The sequence below is a fragment of the Triturus cristatus genome, chromosome 3_2 (assembly GCF_964204655.1).
Source record: "Triturus cristatus chromosome 3_2, aTriCri1.1, whole genome shotgun sequence".
NCBI lineage: Eukaryota > Metazoa > Chordata > Amphibia > Caudata > Salamandridae > Triturus > Triturus cristatus.
Window position 1 is genome coordinate 887319914 of NC_140584.1, and position 17316 is coordinate 887337229.

Here is a 17316-nt window from a genome sequence, read left to right on the forward strand (position 1 = left end):
TACTGGCTCCTGGAGCCTGTAACTCATAACGTATCTGGGAACTAAGCAGACTTTGCACTTCACTATAGCGTAGGCATTTAACTGCTTGAATCCTGGGAAGAGCGGTAATGCTGTTGTCTGTCTCCAGCTTCCACACTTGTAATACCAACATGGGATACCAGGGCCCTTTGTTGTGCAAGCAGCATTTACATGTAACACTAACATTGTGGTATGTAGATAACAGGGTTCCTTCTTGGACTGTATGTATTTATGTGTGTATGTGTTATTATTTGAATAATACAAACCTAGCTGGAAAACAGTGCTCTTGTTACCTTTCATACAATAGCCTTTGCAGCTGGGTTCTCTACCTCTCTATTGACTTACCTCTAGCTACAAGAAAGTACAAGAGGGAAGCAGTCATAGTGGAGATGTAAACACTCTAAGTTTGATTTTCCCCTTTCTTCCCAGTGGACACGTGAATGTTTATTGATACAGTTCTCGCTATAAGATCCATGAATTTCATAAGGCAAAAATATCTGTTGCTTTACGATATATGCTTTTTGTAAGATAGGGCTTCGATGCGATGATTTGATCCTGAAGAAGGCTGGTGAAGAACAGTATCTTCCCAATAAAAATGTAGCCTTGACAACAATTATTGCAACTTGAGTGCCATTGACATTACATTGACAAGTGATCAAGAAAAGGAGGACTGACCACACATTTGGTGATCAAGAATTAAGATGTTGATAGTTAATGGATGTTGATGCCATTTGTGTTTGATGTACAGTCACATATAAATGGAGTTTATGCTACTATGAATGATGAGAACTGTATAATAATGGAATAATATGTTTGTGAACAATTTATATGGATTTCATCATTAAAAAACAATTGTGGGTAAGTATTATTAAGCTCAGCAGTATGGAATGTATTATTAACTGCATCTACAGGATTGCCTACAGCTTTTGGGAGTCATTTAATTCAAGAGATTTGAAAAGACAGAGCAACTCCTTTTATTTGTTGAAATATGCCCTCAGCTCCCAGTGTTTTTGGGTTCTCCTTTTGAGTGAGAGTTTACCAGAGACACAAAATGTTCTTGTGGCGGTGTTCCTTCAAGGCTCGGACAACCCTGGATTTTGAGAACTTTTGTTACCAGAAGGAGGAATCTGAACTTTCCAGCGTGAGACGGCTTGACCCTGAATTCCAGGGTTATTACACCAAGCCCACTTGACAGATCTGCATGGGAAATCGCAACAATAGATAGTGACACCCGGGAGCCACAAAATCACCAGCAACTTAAGTTCATTGCTAGGTCACAGAGCTACAGAAACAGTTCAACAGCGTCTTCCTCAGTGGCGAGACTGCATAGTCACAGATACATCCTACACCTTTATGGTGTCCTTATTTGACCGCTTTATGCCCCAGAATGACTCGGAGATGTTCCCATTCACCCCAGAAACGTTAGTTATGTACCATTGGCTCTGGCATTTGCTCCTTTTTTCTAAACTGTTTGATCCTCATTTTAGCCCTTGATGTCTAGGGACATGTAAAAAAGAATTTGACCCAAACCCCAAAGTCCAGCTGCCATTTCAGACTGGTGAAGCTTTTTGGCACACTGGGTGCTTTCAGCCCAACGGGTACACCTGCCACCTAAACAAATCTTGACCTAAATTGACCATTTTCTCTTTACAAGTCTTCAAGGTTTAGTACCCTTAGACGGCTACACAGTGGGTGTGGACACACTGCTACACCAATGCCCATTGAGAAAGTTACATTGGAAGACAGTTCAGCCCTTACTAAAGGTTGGTTCACCCACCAGGTGTTTGGGGCGCCTTGCCTGCCCAGTAGAAGGATTCTGGTCAACTAATTTGCTGCCCTCTCGCTACTGATTACACATAAGAGTGGGCACCTTTATTGAAACCACATTCTTTCATGCATAGTGTGTCTGTGAGGCAGCAGTGAGAGTCAACAGGCAGTGCCAAAAGCGGAGGCTTTCATTGGGCTGAGGGGAAAACAGCCTCTGACCCTAAGTCCTCATAGCAGCTGAGCCTAGCCCAGAGGTGCCCATCTCCTTTCATTGATAGAACCATTAGAAGGTCATTGAATGAGAGGCAGAGGCAGATTCTGGGAGGCATAAAGAGTAAACCACAAATATCTGCCTGCAAGTGTTCCTGAGTATATTCTCCTGCCCCCAGAATCCCGAGTTTGTCAACTTCAGAGCCTAGCCTCCAGCAAGCAGGTGGCAGGCCAACTCAGGGTTCAGGAGGCAGGGAGCAGAAGGCTGTAGCTTACTGTCTCCTGAGCTCTGTGAAGGCCTAACATCGTGTGGCTTGGTAGCTTGGGTGACAACTCTTTCCTTATGCCACTACCTGCATGCCCTGGGTAACATATGCTGATACAGACTTGACCCTGGAGGGAAGGGTCGGGGAGCTGTCAAGGCAGGCACCAGGATCACCACTACCAGGAAGGTAAACGAGTCATTTCTGCTTATTAACTTCAGGGGTGGCAACAGTTTTGTGACTGCAATCCAATGCAGGACACAAATGCTCTATAAAATTGTTTCATTCCTCCTAGGGGAATTCATGGTGCCCTTGGACCTGGCATGCCCTTATTGCCATGTCCCAATTTGTGAATTTAATCAGCTTTCTGTGGTTAATCTTTCTTATGTATCACTACCACTTACCATTGGTAATGATATTTGCTCCCAGATTTTTCAAGAAGGTCCCTACACCAGGGGTGCAGGTTGGCACACTCTCCAACCAGGGCACACACCTTGGAGGGTATGTTAGGGTTCAGACTTGTGCCGACTTAAAATGAGTTCCTGATCAGTCTGAAAAAACTCACTTTGAATTAACCCAGGAACTTCAGTTCACAGAGGCTTGCTTTCAAACCACTCTTCAATAAGTCTTCCTCCGGAGGAGACGGCTGCTGCGAACTTGAGGGATCATCACTTAGTGAACTTAAAGAGCCATCGGTCTCATACAGGACCTGGTTTTGAATTCAGGGAGAATTCGTGAGTACTGCAACCAAAGGGGAGTCGGGGACCAGGAGACTGCCCAGACACCTTCATGCAGTGTCCCACTTGTTTTCTGTTGATGTTTTTAGCTGGCTGTAATTTCCCCGACCAGCTTCTATTGATGAATTCAACTGCCTCTGTACTACACGTGCTTCTGGAATAAATCTTGCAAGAAACTTAGAAGCTTATTTCAGTGATAGATGCAAACTAGACTGACTTTCAGTGTGGCTGCTGTTGGCACACCGTGTTGCATAATCCATCCCCTCCTCTAAACCTGATCACAAAGTGTGACAGTGGTTCAGGAAAGAATATGCTTCTAGACAAGTTAGTTAAAAAATTCGAAAGCTAGGAGCACAGATGCATTAACATGCTAAATTGTGTACAATTAGATTTCCATGTTTCTGATGATCCCCTGGTTTGGCTCGGATTTGGAAGAAGGGTGCACATTTTACCAAAAACTAATTTGCTCTTCCATGCCACATCATTCTAGTAGCCTTGACAATTTTGAAGCACAAGAAAAAGGTTAGAGGGCTGCTATTCGGATGATGAAATCCGTATTTGAAGAAAAAAAATATATATATATTTCCCATATTCACAGTCCGGTATGAAATATGGTTTGATAAAATTGCATTGTGCGCAATTAAAAATACAATCTACACACACGCACATAGATATATTGGGCTGTAAGATTAAAGAATATATATACACACACACACACATATATATGGGGGTATGGATATATGATCCATGCAAACCAAACTGAAAAACCTAATGAGAGAATTCATTTTCAATGTTGCTGGAATTTTCCCCTTAAAAATTTAACATACAAAAGGTAATTTCGAAAAAAGGCGTTCTATGGATTATTTTCAAATCCTGGCAGGCCCACAAAGCCTTGAGGTCAATAAAACATTTCCACGGAGTTGGTTAATAATGCACATTGGCTATTTCAGTGCCAAGATACCCTTAGGTTATTTTCTACAAAATAGTAAATGTAATCATCTTGAAAATTTCTATTAAACAGTTAAGGTGAAGTTGTTTCGTAGTAATTGCATTCTATGAAATTGTTATTCTGTAAAATCACATGCAATTGTTAGGACTTGGCAGATTATGAGATGTCCGGATTTGTGGAGGGCAGAGAAAACAGGCTTATGTCCACTTCCGGGGCAGAATATGAGGGTGCTTAATTGTTGAAGATTTCAAAATTGGCTTCCTCTGGCCCTACCATCCATGTTTATCGCCACCACTTATTGGTAGGAGAGGTTACAGCTTGTTCCTGTAGTGTGGGGGCCCCGCCCTCCCTAGTTTGCCAGTACTTAACGAGTACCTGTCAGCCTGACCCTCGTGGTGAGCAAAGGTCATCGAACAGCATCCATCATGTCAAGGCAGGCAGACGTGCTTTTCATGAGCTGATGACCATGTGCAACCTGTCCAAGGTTTGGTGGGCTGAACATCTCACAGCCCTGAGTGATGCAATATCATGAGCCCAGCAAAGCCCTGGGATCCTGCAGTGAAGGTGCTCCCCCCGTGGTCATGGGCAGCAGCGTCACTGATAAAGTCAGCTTTAGGTTTTCAGCCCTGAAGTGCCAAGGGTTCTCTGTCAATCTGGGAGACCTCACACAACTCTTTCCCAACCTTTCACTGCTTTCTAAAGCATGTGATTGTGGCATTTAATAACCTCCCCCCATACCAGAACCTCCCAGAAATGTCCCAGAAAACACACAACCACTTTAAAAGTTCTCAAACCGCCACCGAGTTGGAGTGGGGAGCTGAACAGGTATGTGTTTGGCTCAAGGATGCTTTCTTCTATGGTGAACACGATTCATGTATCAATATGGCCTCACGTAGGTTCACATCTTTACGCCTCCTTAATGACTATTGTGGCAGCGGGTGGTGAACTGAAGCAGGCCTTGATAATCACTGGATTTCAATGAAGCGGGGGCATTGGTATTGCGCAGATTACTTACCGTGATCACTTTAATCCTATACAGCCTTTCTCGTCCTGTGTTTAAAATGGTTAATGTCTGGCTGTCATCTTGTTTCATAACACATGTATTTCTTCATTTCTCGGAGAAGTTAAAATCATTAACAAATGTGATGTGTCCGTGTTTTCTTTGTCACATGAAATGTTTTCCTTTACATGATAAATGCAGAGTGTTTTAATTGGTTGTTACAGTGCACTTGAAGGGTACAGGCTGGTCCAATGCGTCTCATTTGTTGCATAACTGTACATCTGAAGGTCGCTCAGGGAAGCTTCAATGTGTAGGAGCCTGGGAAAGTGATCAGCCTTGCACTGTAGTAGTATGCTCTGACCTGATTGGAGCACGTTATGGGAACCACATGTAGGTGTAGCAAATGTTAGAATTGTGTGATTTACGCTAGCACAATGTAGACAAGAATTCAGACCTTTTTCCCTGGCTTAGCAGAGACCTTCACCAGAGCATTTTGAGACAGCTTAGAGCAGAGTGGGTGCTATATTTATAGGGGAACCGATGTACTCAACCTTTTTCTTTTGAGACCGCTTTATACTAATTTTTCCTCTCATTTTTATGACTTAGATTGATTTGAACGTCATAATTCCTAAATGTATTCTTTTATTGATAACTGATTGAAATTAATTTGTTGATTTTGGATTTGTAAACTCTTTAGCCTTTAATAAACCTTTATGGTTTGAAACCTTAACTACTTTCTGTCTTCCTGAAGGAGCCTAATGTGCTTCACGTTTTTAAATGTATTTATTGATTTGATGACAAGACTTACTTGTGGAATCCGATTTGTTGTATAGTGTTTTATGGGCTCTAAATTTGTGCCAACATGGCTCAAGAGAATGTAACATGTTGACAAATATGTGGCATGTTGTCACTTATGACTGGCTTCGTATGCACCTCTCAGTACACCTCTGTTCCCATCATGTGTGTTTCAGCCTCCTCACTGCCTGACAGCTGTCTCATAAGTGATGACTCTAAGCACACAGAGTTATAGCCGAAACATCATCAACAAGTGCACTCACTCCCTATTGTTGTCACAAGGACTCTAGCCCCGACACCTGCAGCCCACAGAACAGTGCATTCTGGGACTTGTTGTACTGAGTTCAAGATTCGAAAAATGGGCACTAAATCCCGTACTTTACGGAGCTGTTAACTAAAGTGCCAGGACACGCGGAAGGTGTAACAAATGGCATCAGTTGCCAATTGGTTGCCATATGAAAAGCTGTAATTCTCTTTGCCATACCCGCCATCCTCCCTTTGTCCTCACTTGGCTCCGCCAAGATATATCTGTGTTGCACAACACCCTTGTCTCAGATTCAAGATATCAGATGAGCTTTCCTCACAAACTCCGCCATAGCTGGTCCCAAGCTCAGCTGCGAAAGGAGGAGGGTTATGCATGGGGCTAGCTACTCCACCATGCCAAAAACTTCTAGCTATAGAAATGTTATGTCAACGTTTCCTCACAAACTCTCACAGAGTAACAGACCTGCCAAATTTCAAGCAATAAACCTGACCTGGAGCAGCACATCATGCATGGACCAGTGAAACTTGGCAGCTATGGAGTAGCTACAAGGGAACTCGCCTAAGCCAACTTGTGACTACAGTAATGCCTCTAAAAATTGTAAAGTTTCACCACAAGCCAGCAAAAACACATTTGCTTATTCATAGACTGACAGATAAATGAATGAAATGCGAATGAATGAAATGCGGCTTGTAAAATGCGTCTCAGCGATGCACTTATCGGCCACCTCACAGAGTACAGTCGGACTGTCTACTCTTGTTTAAAAGCTAGATTTTCAGCTTTTCCATGAACAGTGGACTAGCAACAACTGAGCGTAGCTCAAAAGGGAGTTTGTTCCATGCAGATGGCCCAAGATAGGGGAAGGCCCTTCCTCCAGTTCTAATGCGGCGAATCTTAGGGATGCTAGCCAGAAACCTATTAGTTGACCACACGTTTCTAGAGGGGACGTGAAAGCGGACTCTGGCCCCAATATAGCCTGCACCTGTATGATGAAGTGCCTTGTGGACCAAAATGAATGTTATATAGAGAATTATCTTCATTTTTAGGAGCCAGTGTAGGGCACCCATGTGCAGAGACACCTGCGTTCTCAGAGGCAGGCTAAAGCGAATGCAGGCTGTCGTATTCTGGACCACCTGAAGTCTGTTGAGCAGGTAGTCGCAAATATAAGGCATTTTCATAGTCCAGCGTTGAGGTTGTAAGCACCTGTTAGACGCCTTCCTTGCAGAGAATGAAAGGAAATGCAAAAACATTTTTTAGTATATGCAGTCGCATAAAACATGTGCCTACCACAGACTTGATTTATGGTTGGAAGAATAGGAAGATGTCAAATTTGACAGCAAGCTCCTAATTGTTCCCCCTGAGGGCCTGGGGATGAGTCGTCTTTAGGCCAAAATGTCTGCCATGTTTTCGGGGCATTAGGACTGAATAATAATATTTCGGTTTTGTCTGTGTTACATTTTAGTTGATGGGTGGTAAACAGCTGTAAAGCAGGTTTCGAAGGACTCTCCCACAATCTCTTCTCCCTTCCCATAGGAGAACAACAGCTGGGTGTCATCAGTGTATGTAATCACTTTTGCCCCCAAAGCTTCTGCCAGCTGGGCTAAAGGGGTATGGTACACATTAAATAGTGTGGGGCTCAAAGCAGAGCCCCGTGGCACCCCTACTGTCAACTCACATGATCTTTAAGAAAAAGGAGGGCCCCATATTTCATGTCCTCTATCCTCCACAAACGAGTCTAGCTAGTTCAAGGCTGGTCCACCTATCCCGATAAATTGGGGATGCACTGGAAGCCTGGAGTGAGGGACCATATTGAAGGCCCCTGACAGATAATTTCTAGAATGAAGACAACCAGATAGCTACATGTCACCATGGACGTAGTGCTCCACTCCTGGGCTTTTTTTAAATCTAAAATCGTTTTCTGATTGGTTAGTTCAACAACAACAACAACTGATGAGAACAAGGACTCACAGAATGCACTGGGTTCTTAAACGGAAACCACGAACTGGAACAATGTGCTCTTGGTGTTATGGTATAATTGGGAATCGTACAAATTGTCCACAGGAATGTTCCACCCATATCCAGGCTGTTTCCTAGAGTGCTATATAATACAAAATGGGGCAATAATTGTGGCCAAGGCCTGATTTCAGCAATATAGCTTTTCAAATAATTGATATAAGAAGCCATTTCTAATTCCAAAGTCACTTGTATAGCACCTAAATCCAAACGTATCAAGGGGAATGTTCTTCCTCTGAGCAGGTAATCACAGTAAGCCATCTGGGAATTGGCTGGTTTTGAAACCCTTCCACAGCCATCCAGCTTCCCTGATCTATGCCTATGTAGCTCATCCAGCCCTGGGTTGACGTTCTGCATTTTGTAGGGCTGATATTATAACAAAGGGTAAAAAAGACTACAAATCCCTGTTTGCAAAGGAAAACAATCTGAACTAACTGAGGTACCCATGCATAGAACTGGGACCCTTGAAAGCTCTTCATTGCAGTAATGGCATAGTGCTTAAAGTGAACAAACAGTTCAAGGTAGATCTGGATAGCTTGAAATCAATGGATTGGTCCTGCAGAATGCAACATGATGTTGACTAAGACAAACAGGATAGGTTGAGCATACGAAGAAGACAAGGAGCAACTTGGGACTAGGACATTTTAAAGATTTTGGGGGCCCTGGGCCAAATGTATTTTGGGGGCCCCTGTTCAGAACAGCTTTGAATTTATGATTTAATTTCAGCTCTTTCATGCCCTCTTTGGCCAAGACTGTGTTTACATCTAATATTCAGGGACCTGTGCTTTCAATATTGCACCACAGCAGGAGCTCAGTAATATTACTACAAATAATCTTTGTGACACCCCACCATTTCTCATATGTGAGGTCATATTGTGATCAAAAATAAATGTGCATGAAATGTGGATGTTGCATGAAACATAACCACAACATTTCTCTGCAAAGTGTCTGTAATAGACTCTCACACATAACACACATTCAATCAATCAATCAATCATAGGCATTTGTATAGCGCACTGCTCACTCGGAGGGTCTCAAGGCGCTGGGGGGGGGGGGGGGGAACGCTACTGCTCGAACAGCCAGGTCATGAGTTGCTTCCTGAAGGCGAGATGGTCTTGCGTTGTCCGGAAATGGATGGGGAGGGAGTTCCATGTCTTGGCTGCCAGGTAGGAGAAGGATCTTCCTCCGGCGGTGGCTCTGCGGATGCGGGGGACGGTGGAGAGAGCGAGGCTGGCGGAGCGGAGCTGGCGGGTGGGCTTGTGGAAGGTCAGGCGGCTGTTGAGGAACTTGGATCCCAGGTCGTGGAGGGCCTTGTGTGCGTGGGTGAGGAGTCGGAACGTGATTCTTTTGTTGACGGGGAGCCAGTGCAGGTCTCTCAGGTGTCCGGAGATGTGGCTGTGTCGGGGGATGTCCAGGATGAGTCGTGCTGAGGCGTTCTGGATCCGTTGGAGTTTCTTCTGGAGTTTGGCGGCGGTACCGGCGTAGAGGGCGTTCCCGTAGTCCAGCCGACTGGTGACGAGGGCCTGGGTGACCGTCTTCCTGGTCTCGGTGGGGATCCACCGGAAGATCTTTCGAAGCATGTGCAGGGTGTTGAAGCATGAAGACGAGATGGCGTTGACTTGTCTGGTCATCGAGAGTGAGGAGTCCAGGATGAAGCCTAGGTTGCGTGTGTGGTCCGTTGGCTTGGGGGTGGCTCCCAGGGCGGGGGGCACCAGGAGTCGTCCCAGGCGGAGGGTGATGATCCCAGGATGAGGACCTCCGTCTTGTCTGAGTTCAGTTTCAGGCGGCTGTTCTTCATCCATTCGGCGACGTCTTTCATCCCTTCGTGTAGGCTGGCTCTGGCGGCGTCTGGGTCGCTGGTGAGGGAGAGGATCAGCTGGGTGTTGTCGGCGTAGGTGATGATCTTGAGGTTGTGTTGACGTGCGATGGATGCGAGCGGGCTCATGTAGACGTTGAACAGGGTGGGGCTGAGCGATGACCCTTGTGGAACGCCGCAGATGACTTCGGTGGCCGCTGACCGGAACGGGGGGAGGCGGACTCTCTGGGTTCTTCCGGCGAGGAATGAGGTGATCCACTCCAGGGCCTTCTCCTGGATGCTGGTGTTGTTCAGGCGCTGTACCAGGGTGCGGTGGCAGACAGTGTCGAACGCTGCAGAGAGGTCCAGGAGGATGAGGGCCGCAGTTTCCCCGTTGTCCATTAGGGATCTGATGTCGACTGTGGCTGCGATGAGGGCGGTCTCCGTGCTGTGGTTGGCTCGGAAGCCGGATTGCGAGTGGTCGAGGGATCCGTTGGTCTCGAGGAAGGCGGCTAGCTGTCTGTTGACGGTCTGTAATGTAAAATGTAATGTAATGTAAAAAATTACTTATAAAGCGCGGCATTCACCGGACGGTTTCTTGGCGCTATTCACTTTATTCAACAAGAGGCAGAAAGCGGGGAGAGAAGAATTTATGAGTAAATGCCATGGAAGAGGTGGGTTTTTAGGAGAGACCTGAAATGAAGTTGAAAGGGAGAAAGTCTCAGTTCCAGCGGCAGAGAGTTCCAGAATGAGGGTGCCAAAAAGGAAAATCTGAGACCTCCGTGTTTTTTGCGCTTGAAGCGGGGAGTCTGAAGGAGCGCAAGATGAGAGGAACGGAGGTTCCTGGAGGGGGTATAAGGATGCAAGAGGGAGGAAATAAAGGAGGGGCCGGTGCCTGACAGAGATTTATGAGTCAGGCAGCCAAGTTTAAACTTGCAGCGCTCCGAAACAGGAAGCCAGTGGCGGGCCTTGAGGAGAGGACGGACGTGGTGATGTTTTGGTTGGTGGTAGATAAGGCGAGCTGCCTGATTCTGAATCAGCTGCAATCTGTTGATTTGGTATTGTGGGATGCCAACGTACAGGGCATTGGCGTAGTCGATCCGAGAGATGACTAACGCCAACAGTGCCAAGGTGAGGGCTTCAGTGGTCAGAAAATGGGCTATTTTCCGGATCTTCCGGAGCTGAAAAAAACAGGAGGACACAGTGGCACTGACCTGGTGCTTCATAGAGAGGTCTTGGGAGATGTAAACCCAGAGGCTTTTCACTTTGTCAGCAGGGTGGGGAGGAGGGCCGAGGGAAAGGGGCCAGAAGGTGGAATTCCAGGGGTTGGATGGGCCTCCGACAAGAACGAGCTCCGTCTTGTCGGGATTGAGTTTAAGATGGTGAGTGCTCATCCAGTTACTGATATGGCAAAGGGTGGACTGGAAATCTTGGGCCGCTTCGTCCGAGGAGTCGAGATTGAAAACGAGCTGTATGTCATCAGCATAGTTAAATGCAGTGACATTCCTACCGCGGAGGGAGCGGATCAAGGGGGTGAGGTAAAGGTTAAAAAGAAGGGGTGACAGGGATGAACCCTGCGGCACACCGCAGGTGACTCTCGTCCGGTTTGCCGTGAACTGGGAAAGGCGGACCGATTGATGGCGGTCCGCAAGGAAAGAACAAACCCAGTTAAGGGCCGTCCCGCTGATGCCTGCCTCTTTGACACGGTCGACTAAGATGGTGTGATCGACCGTGTCAAAGGCCGCTGACAGATCTAAGAGCACCAGGGCTTGACTGATGTTGGAGTCAGCGCCTCTACGAAGTTCCTCCATAACAGAGAGGATAACGGCCTCTGTCGAATGGGCAGGTCTAAACCCAGCTTGCTGGGAGTCTAGAAAATTGGATTCCTCGATGAAGGAGCTGAGGACGCTGGTCACATGCGTCTCAAGTACCTTGCTCAGGTAAGGCAGAAGGGAAATGGGGCGGAAGTTGCCCAAGACCGTGGGGTCGGCGTTGGTTTTTTTTAATATGGGAACCACTTCGGCGTTCTTGAACTGACTGGGGACCACGCCGTGCAGGAGAGAGTTGTTCAGGAGGGCCAATGGAGGGCCAGGGCAGGTCGAAAAAGCGGTCCGGAGAATTGCCGGAGGGCAGCAGTCTGTGGGGGAACCAGATGACACTTTGTGGAGCAGGGGAAAGAAGTCTTCTTCGGGTATAGGAGGGAGCTGTGTCAGGGAGCGAGAGTTGAGAGAGGGGGCGGCCTTTGGGAGGGACATTACTGGGGCCCCGGAGGAGATACTGTTTTTGATTTTACTGATTTTGTCTATGAAAAAATGGTTAAGGGAATCGCAGAGTGCCTGAGAGGGGAGGGGTTTGATGGTCACCCTATCCGGGTGTGAAAGTTCCTCCACAATAGCAAAGATGTCTTTAGATTTTTGCGCGGAGTTGAGAATTTTTGTGGAGAAGTAGGCAGATTTTTCAGCTGAGATTGCATGTTTGTATTCTCCGGATAATTTTAGGAAGTGGGCTTTTTCTAAGGGGTCGTAGTTTCGGCGCCAGCGACGCTCGGCCTGGCGAAGTCCCAGTTTAAGGGTTTTGAGGCTGTCGGAGAACCAGCGATGTGCGTCGTGAGGGCGCTTAGTTCGGATAGACTTAAGGGGGGCGACTTTGTCGCTGGCAGATTCCAACCAATCGACGAGTGCGGCTTCCTGGGAGTCTAGAGGACCTAGGCCGGGCGGAGCCGAAGATGTTAGGGAGGAGAGAAAGAGGTCGAGGTTAGCTTTATTCCAGTTGCGGGCCAGGAGGCTAGGGCCTCGACTACGGGGGGGCGGTGGGGGGACCAGAAGAAGGAAAGAGATTAAGAAATGGTCCGACCAAAAGCAAGGAAGGATCGTGAGTGATTTGATTTCAAGGTTGTAAGTCCAGACCTGATCTAGGGTGTGGCCTTTGGAATGAGTAGCTGTGTGGACATGTTGACGGCCATTGAGGCCGCTTAATAAATCGGTGAAAGCCGAAGAGTGGGGGCTTTCATGTGGGTCAGATGGCCAGTAGTTAAAGTCTCCTAAGACCAGGAGTTTGGAGTTATTGAGTGTGAGCTGGGATAGAAGATCGCCAAAGAGGGAGGGGAAATTGGGCATGGGTTGAGGGGGGCGGTATACCAGGACACAGGTAAGAGGGGACACCGAAGATTCGAGTCTAATAGCCAGGCAGTCAGCCTGGGGGATGGTGAGTAGAGAGAGGGAAGAGAATCTGGGAGAGAGTTTGATAATAGCGGCTACGCCACCTCCGGATTTGCCAGCTGGTCGGTTGGCTTGGAGAATGTAATACCCAGGAGGAATAGCTGCCAAGATGTCGGGGGAGGAGTCCTCATTCAGCAAGGTCTCAGTTAGGAACAAGATGTCGGGACGGTCTGAGTCCAGAAGGTGGTATATGTCGTGTTGGTGACTGACAAGAGACCGGGTGTTGAGGTATGCAACTGCTAGCTCCATGTTGACAGGTGACTGAGCAGGCCGGGTTATAGAGGGTGGGAAGGAGGCAGAGTGCTCAGGGGTGATGGAGGATGAAAGGGCCCTGAGCTCTGGAAAAACACTACGGGCGTTAAAAATCCCCAGTTGGAGTAGTTTTGAATGGCTGGAGGGTTCCAGCGGCCAGAGAGAGTGTAATGCAATCAGGTCCCTAGGGGCATAGGATGTGATTTGGGCAGAGTAAGGGGCCCCGGGCCCCTGCCGGCCGCGGACGGGCGCAGACGGGCTTGCCTTAGGCGCGCAATCGTCGCGCCCGCTGCGCTCGTCCGCTGCGCTGCCGGGGGTGACACATGTTATAAACCAGTGAGAGAGAGGGTTGGGAGGGGGCGTGGCCTGCGCGAGTGGGCGTGGCCTAAGGCTCGCGGCGAAATGGCGGCAATAGCAATTCAAACACCTCACCCGCTGCAGCGATAGCTCCGCTGTGCGGGGGGTGTCAGAGCCAAGTGATGAAGATATGCCAGGGGTAAGTGCAATCAAGAAGTATAAAATACACACAATAAGCAGTTTTTTTTAAAAATAGAGCGAAGAGCGCTACTCCCGGCTGTGCCTCAGGAGAGCAAAGTGAGTCTGGGGATGGCGCTTGTAGTCAGCGCTTTAAGAGCAGTCCTGGCGGAGGGGCCGTGGTCTGCGCGAGTGGGCGTGGCCTAATGCTCGCGGCGAAATGGCGGCAATAGCAATTCAAACACCTCACCCGCTGCAGCGATAGCTCCGCTGTGCGGGGGGTGTCAGAGCCAAGTGATGAAGATATGCCAGGGGTAAGTGCAATCAAGAAGTATAAAATACACACAATAAGCAGTTTTTTTTAAAAATAGAGCGAAGAGCGCTACTCCCGGCTGTGCCTCAGGAGAGCAAAGTGAGTCTGGGGATGGCGCTTGTAGTCAGCGCTTTAAGAGCAGTCCTGGCGGAGGGGGCGTGGCCCGCGCGAGTGGGCGTGGCCTAAGGCTCGTGGCGAAATGGCGGCAATAGCAATTCAAACACCTCACCCGCTGCAGCGATAGCTCCGCTGTGCGGGCGGTGTCAGAGCCAAGTGATGAAGATATGCCAGGGGTAAGTGCAATCAAGAAGTATAAAATACACACAATAAGCAGTTTTTTAAAAAACAAAATAGAGCGAAGAGCGCTACTCCCGGCTGCTGTGCCTCAGGAGAGCAAAGTGAGTCTGGGGATGGCGCTTGTAGTCAGCGCTTTAAGAGCAGTCCTGGCGGAGGGGGCGTGGCCTAAGGCTCGCGGCGAAATGGCGGCAATAGCAATTCAAACACCTCACCCGCTGCAGCGATAGCTCCGCTGTGCGGGGGGTGTCAGAGCCAAGTGATGAAGATATGCCAGGGGTAAGTGCAATCAAGAAGTATAAAATACACACAATAAGCAGTTTTTTTTTAAAATAGAGCGAAGAGCGCTACTCCCGGCTGTGCCTCAGGAGAGCAAAGTGAGTCTGGGGATGGCGCTTGTAGTCAGCGCTTTAAGAGCAGTCCTGGCGGAGGGGGCGTGGCCTGCGCGAGTGGGCGTGGCCTAAGGCTCGCGGCGAAATGGCGGCAATAGCAATTCAAACACCTCACCCGCTGCAGCGATAGCTCCGCTGTGCGGGGGGTGTCAGAGCCAAGTGATGAAGATATGCCAGGGGTAAGTGCAATCAAGAAGTATAAAATACACACAATAAGCAGTTTTTTTTAAAAAATAGAGCGAAGAACGCTACTCCCGGCTGTGCCTCAGGAGAGCAAAGTGAGTCTGGGGATGGCGCTTGTAGTCAGCGCTTTAAGAGCAGTCCTGGCGGAGGGGGCGTGGCCCGCGCGAGTGGGCGTGGCCTAAGGCTCGCGGCGAAATGGCGGCAATAGCAATTCAAACACCTCACCCGCTGCAGCGATAGCTCCGCTGTGCGGGCGGTGTCAGAGCCAAGTGATGAAGATATGCCAGGGGTAAGTGCAATCAAGAAGTATAAAATACACACAATAAGCAGTTTTTTAAAAAAAAAATAGAGCGAAGAGCGCTACTCCCGGCTGTGCCTCAGGAGAGCAAAGTGAGTCTGGGGATGGCGCTTGTAGTCAGCGCTTTAAGAGCAGTCCTGGCGGAGGGGGCGTGGCCTAAGGCTCGCGGCGAAATGGCGGCAATAGCAATTCAAACACCTCACCCGCTGCAGCGATAGCTCTGCTGTGCGAGGGGTGTCAGACCCAAGTGATGAAGATATGCCAGGGGTAAGTGCAATCAAGAAGTATAAAATACACACAATAAGCAGTTTTTTTTAAAAATAGAGCGAAGAGCGCTACTCCCGGCTGTGCCTCAGGAGAGCAAAGTGAGTCTGGGGATGGCGCTTGTAGTCAGCGCTTTAAGAGCAGTCCTGGCGTAGGGGGCGTAGCCTGCGCGAGTGGGCGTGGCCTAAGGCTCGCGGCGAAATGGCGGCAATAGCAATTCAAACACCTCACCCGCTGCAGCGATAGCTCCGCTGTGCGGGGGGTGTCAGAGCCAAGTGATGAAGATATGCCAGGGGTAAGTGCAATCAAGAAGTATAAAATACACACAATAAGCAGTTTTTTTTAAAAAATAGAGCGAAGAGCGCTACTCCCGGCAGTGCCTCAGGAGAGCAAAGTGAGTCTGGGGATGGGGCTTGTAGTCAGCGCTTTAAGAGCAGTCCTGGCGGAGGGGGCGTGGCCTGCGCGAGTGGGCGTGGCCTAAGGCTCGCGGCGAAATGGCGGCAATAGCAATTCAAACACCTCACCCGCTGCAGCGATAGCTCCGCTGTGCGGGGGGTGTCAGAGCCAAGTGATGAAGATATGCCAGGGGTAATTGCAATCAAGAAGTATAAAATACACACAATAAGCAGTTTTTTTTAAAAATAGAGCGAAGAGCGCTACTCCCGGCTGTGCCTCAGGAGAGCAAAGTGAGTCTTCTCGATGACTTTGGCAGGAAACGGGAGGAGCGAGATGGGGCGGTAGTTCTTGAGGTCGGAGGGGTCTGCAGTTGGTTTCTTCAGCAGGGCACTGATCTCGGCGTGTTTCCAGCACTCCGGGAAGGTGGCGGTGTTGAAGGAGGCGTTGATGATGTCGCGGAGGTGGGGTGCGATGATGTGGTCGGCCGTGTTGAAGATGTGGTGTGGGCAGGGGTCCGTAGGGGATCCGGAGTGGATGGTGTTCATTGTGCGTGTTGTGTCTTCGGTGCTGACTGGGGTCCAGGTGCGGAGGGTGGCGGTGGGGGGCATCGGTTCGGTGGTGGGGTTCGTGGTTGGTGGGCCGAAGCTGTTGTGAATGTTGGCGATCTTGTCGTGGAAGAAGGCTGCGAGGGAGTCGCAGAGGTCTTGTGAGGGAGTGATGTCATTGTTGTCGGGGTTGGAGAGCTCTTTGACGATGCTGAAGAGTTCCTTGCTGTTGTGGGTGTTGTTGTCCAGTCGTTCCTTGAAGGCTGTCTTCTTTGTGGTGCGGATCAGTTGGTGGTGTTTGCGGGTGGCGTGTTTGAGGGCCGTCATGTTGTCTGTGGTCTGGTTGGTGCGCCAGGTGTTCTCCAGGGAGCGGCATTACAAATAATTAAAAGAAAACTGTATTTTAAATAAAAAAAAATAAAAGTATCCAAGGTCATCAGGGCAAGACTCTCTGCAGAGCAGAGCTCGCTGTATCAGGGATCCTCCTATAAGGCTGAGGCTCTAGGCCAGAGCCCACTTTGCCCATGCCTTAAAACGTTGCTGACTTGGGAGCTGTGAAACACTTGAAATTAATGATATGAAGTTAAAAAAGCCAAAGGAGAAACATCTAAGGTGTACCGCAACATTTACCTGGTCTGGGGATCCTCTCAGTAACGTTGGCCTCAGGTCCATGAAGGTGAGGTATTCTTCGACCAGCAGGGCAGACATAGAATCCACAGAGGAAGTAGGAAGCGTTGTATCAATCACAGCTTGAACCAGAGGAACAATCAAGAGGCATTCAGCATCCGACGGACTGGCGGAGAGCTTCTGGATCTTATGGGAATAGGAGAGGGCGTTCCTCATGGCTTTTATGACAACTACAAAACAAGAGAAAGAAA

General features: G+C 48.5%; 1 protein-coding gene across 4 annotated transcripts in view; it reads right to left on the reverse strand.

Moving 5' to 3' along the window:
- LOC146858391 (uncharacterized) overlaps nt 1-17316 on the reverse strand; it is a 548917-nt gene that overhangs the window by 345625 nt on the left and 185976 nt on the right. For all 4 annotated transcript variants that reach the window (XM_085649307.1, XM_085649305.1, XM_085649306.1 and 1 more), the window contains one exon: nt 17069-17295. In XM_085649307.1, the coding sequence (XP_085505433.1) occupies nt 17069-17295 (227 nt within the window). The remainder of the gene's footprint in view (nt 1-17068; nt 17296-17316) is intronic.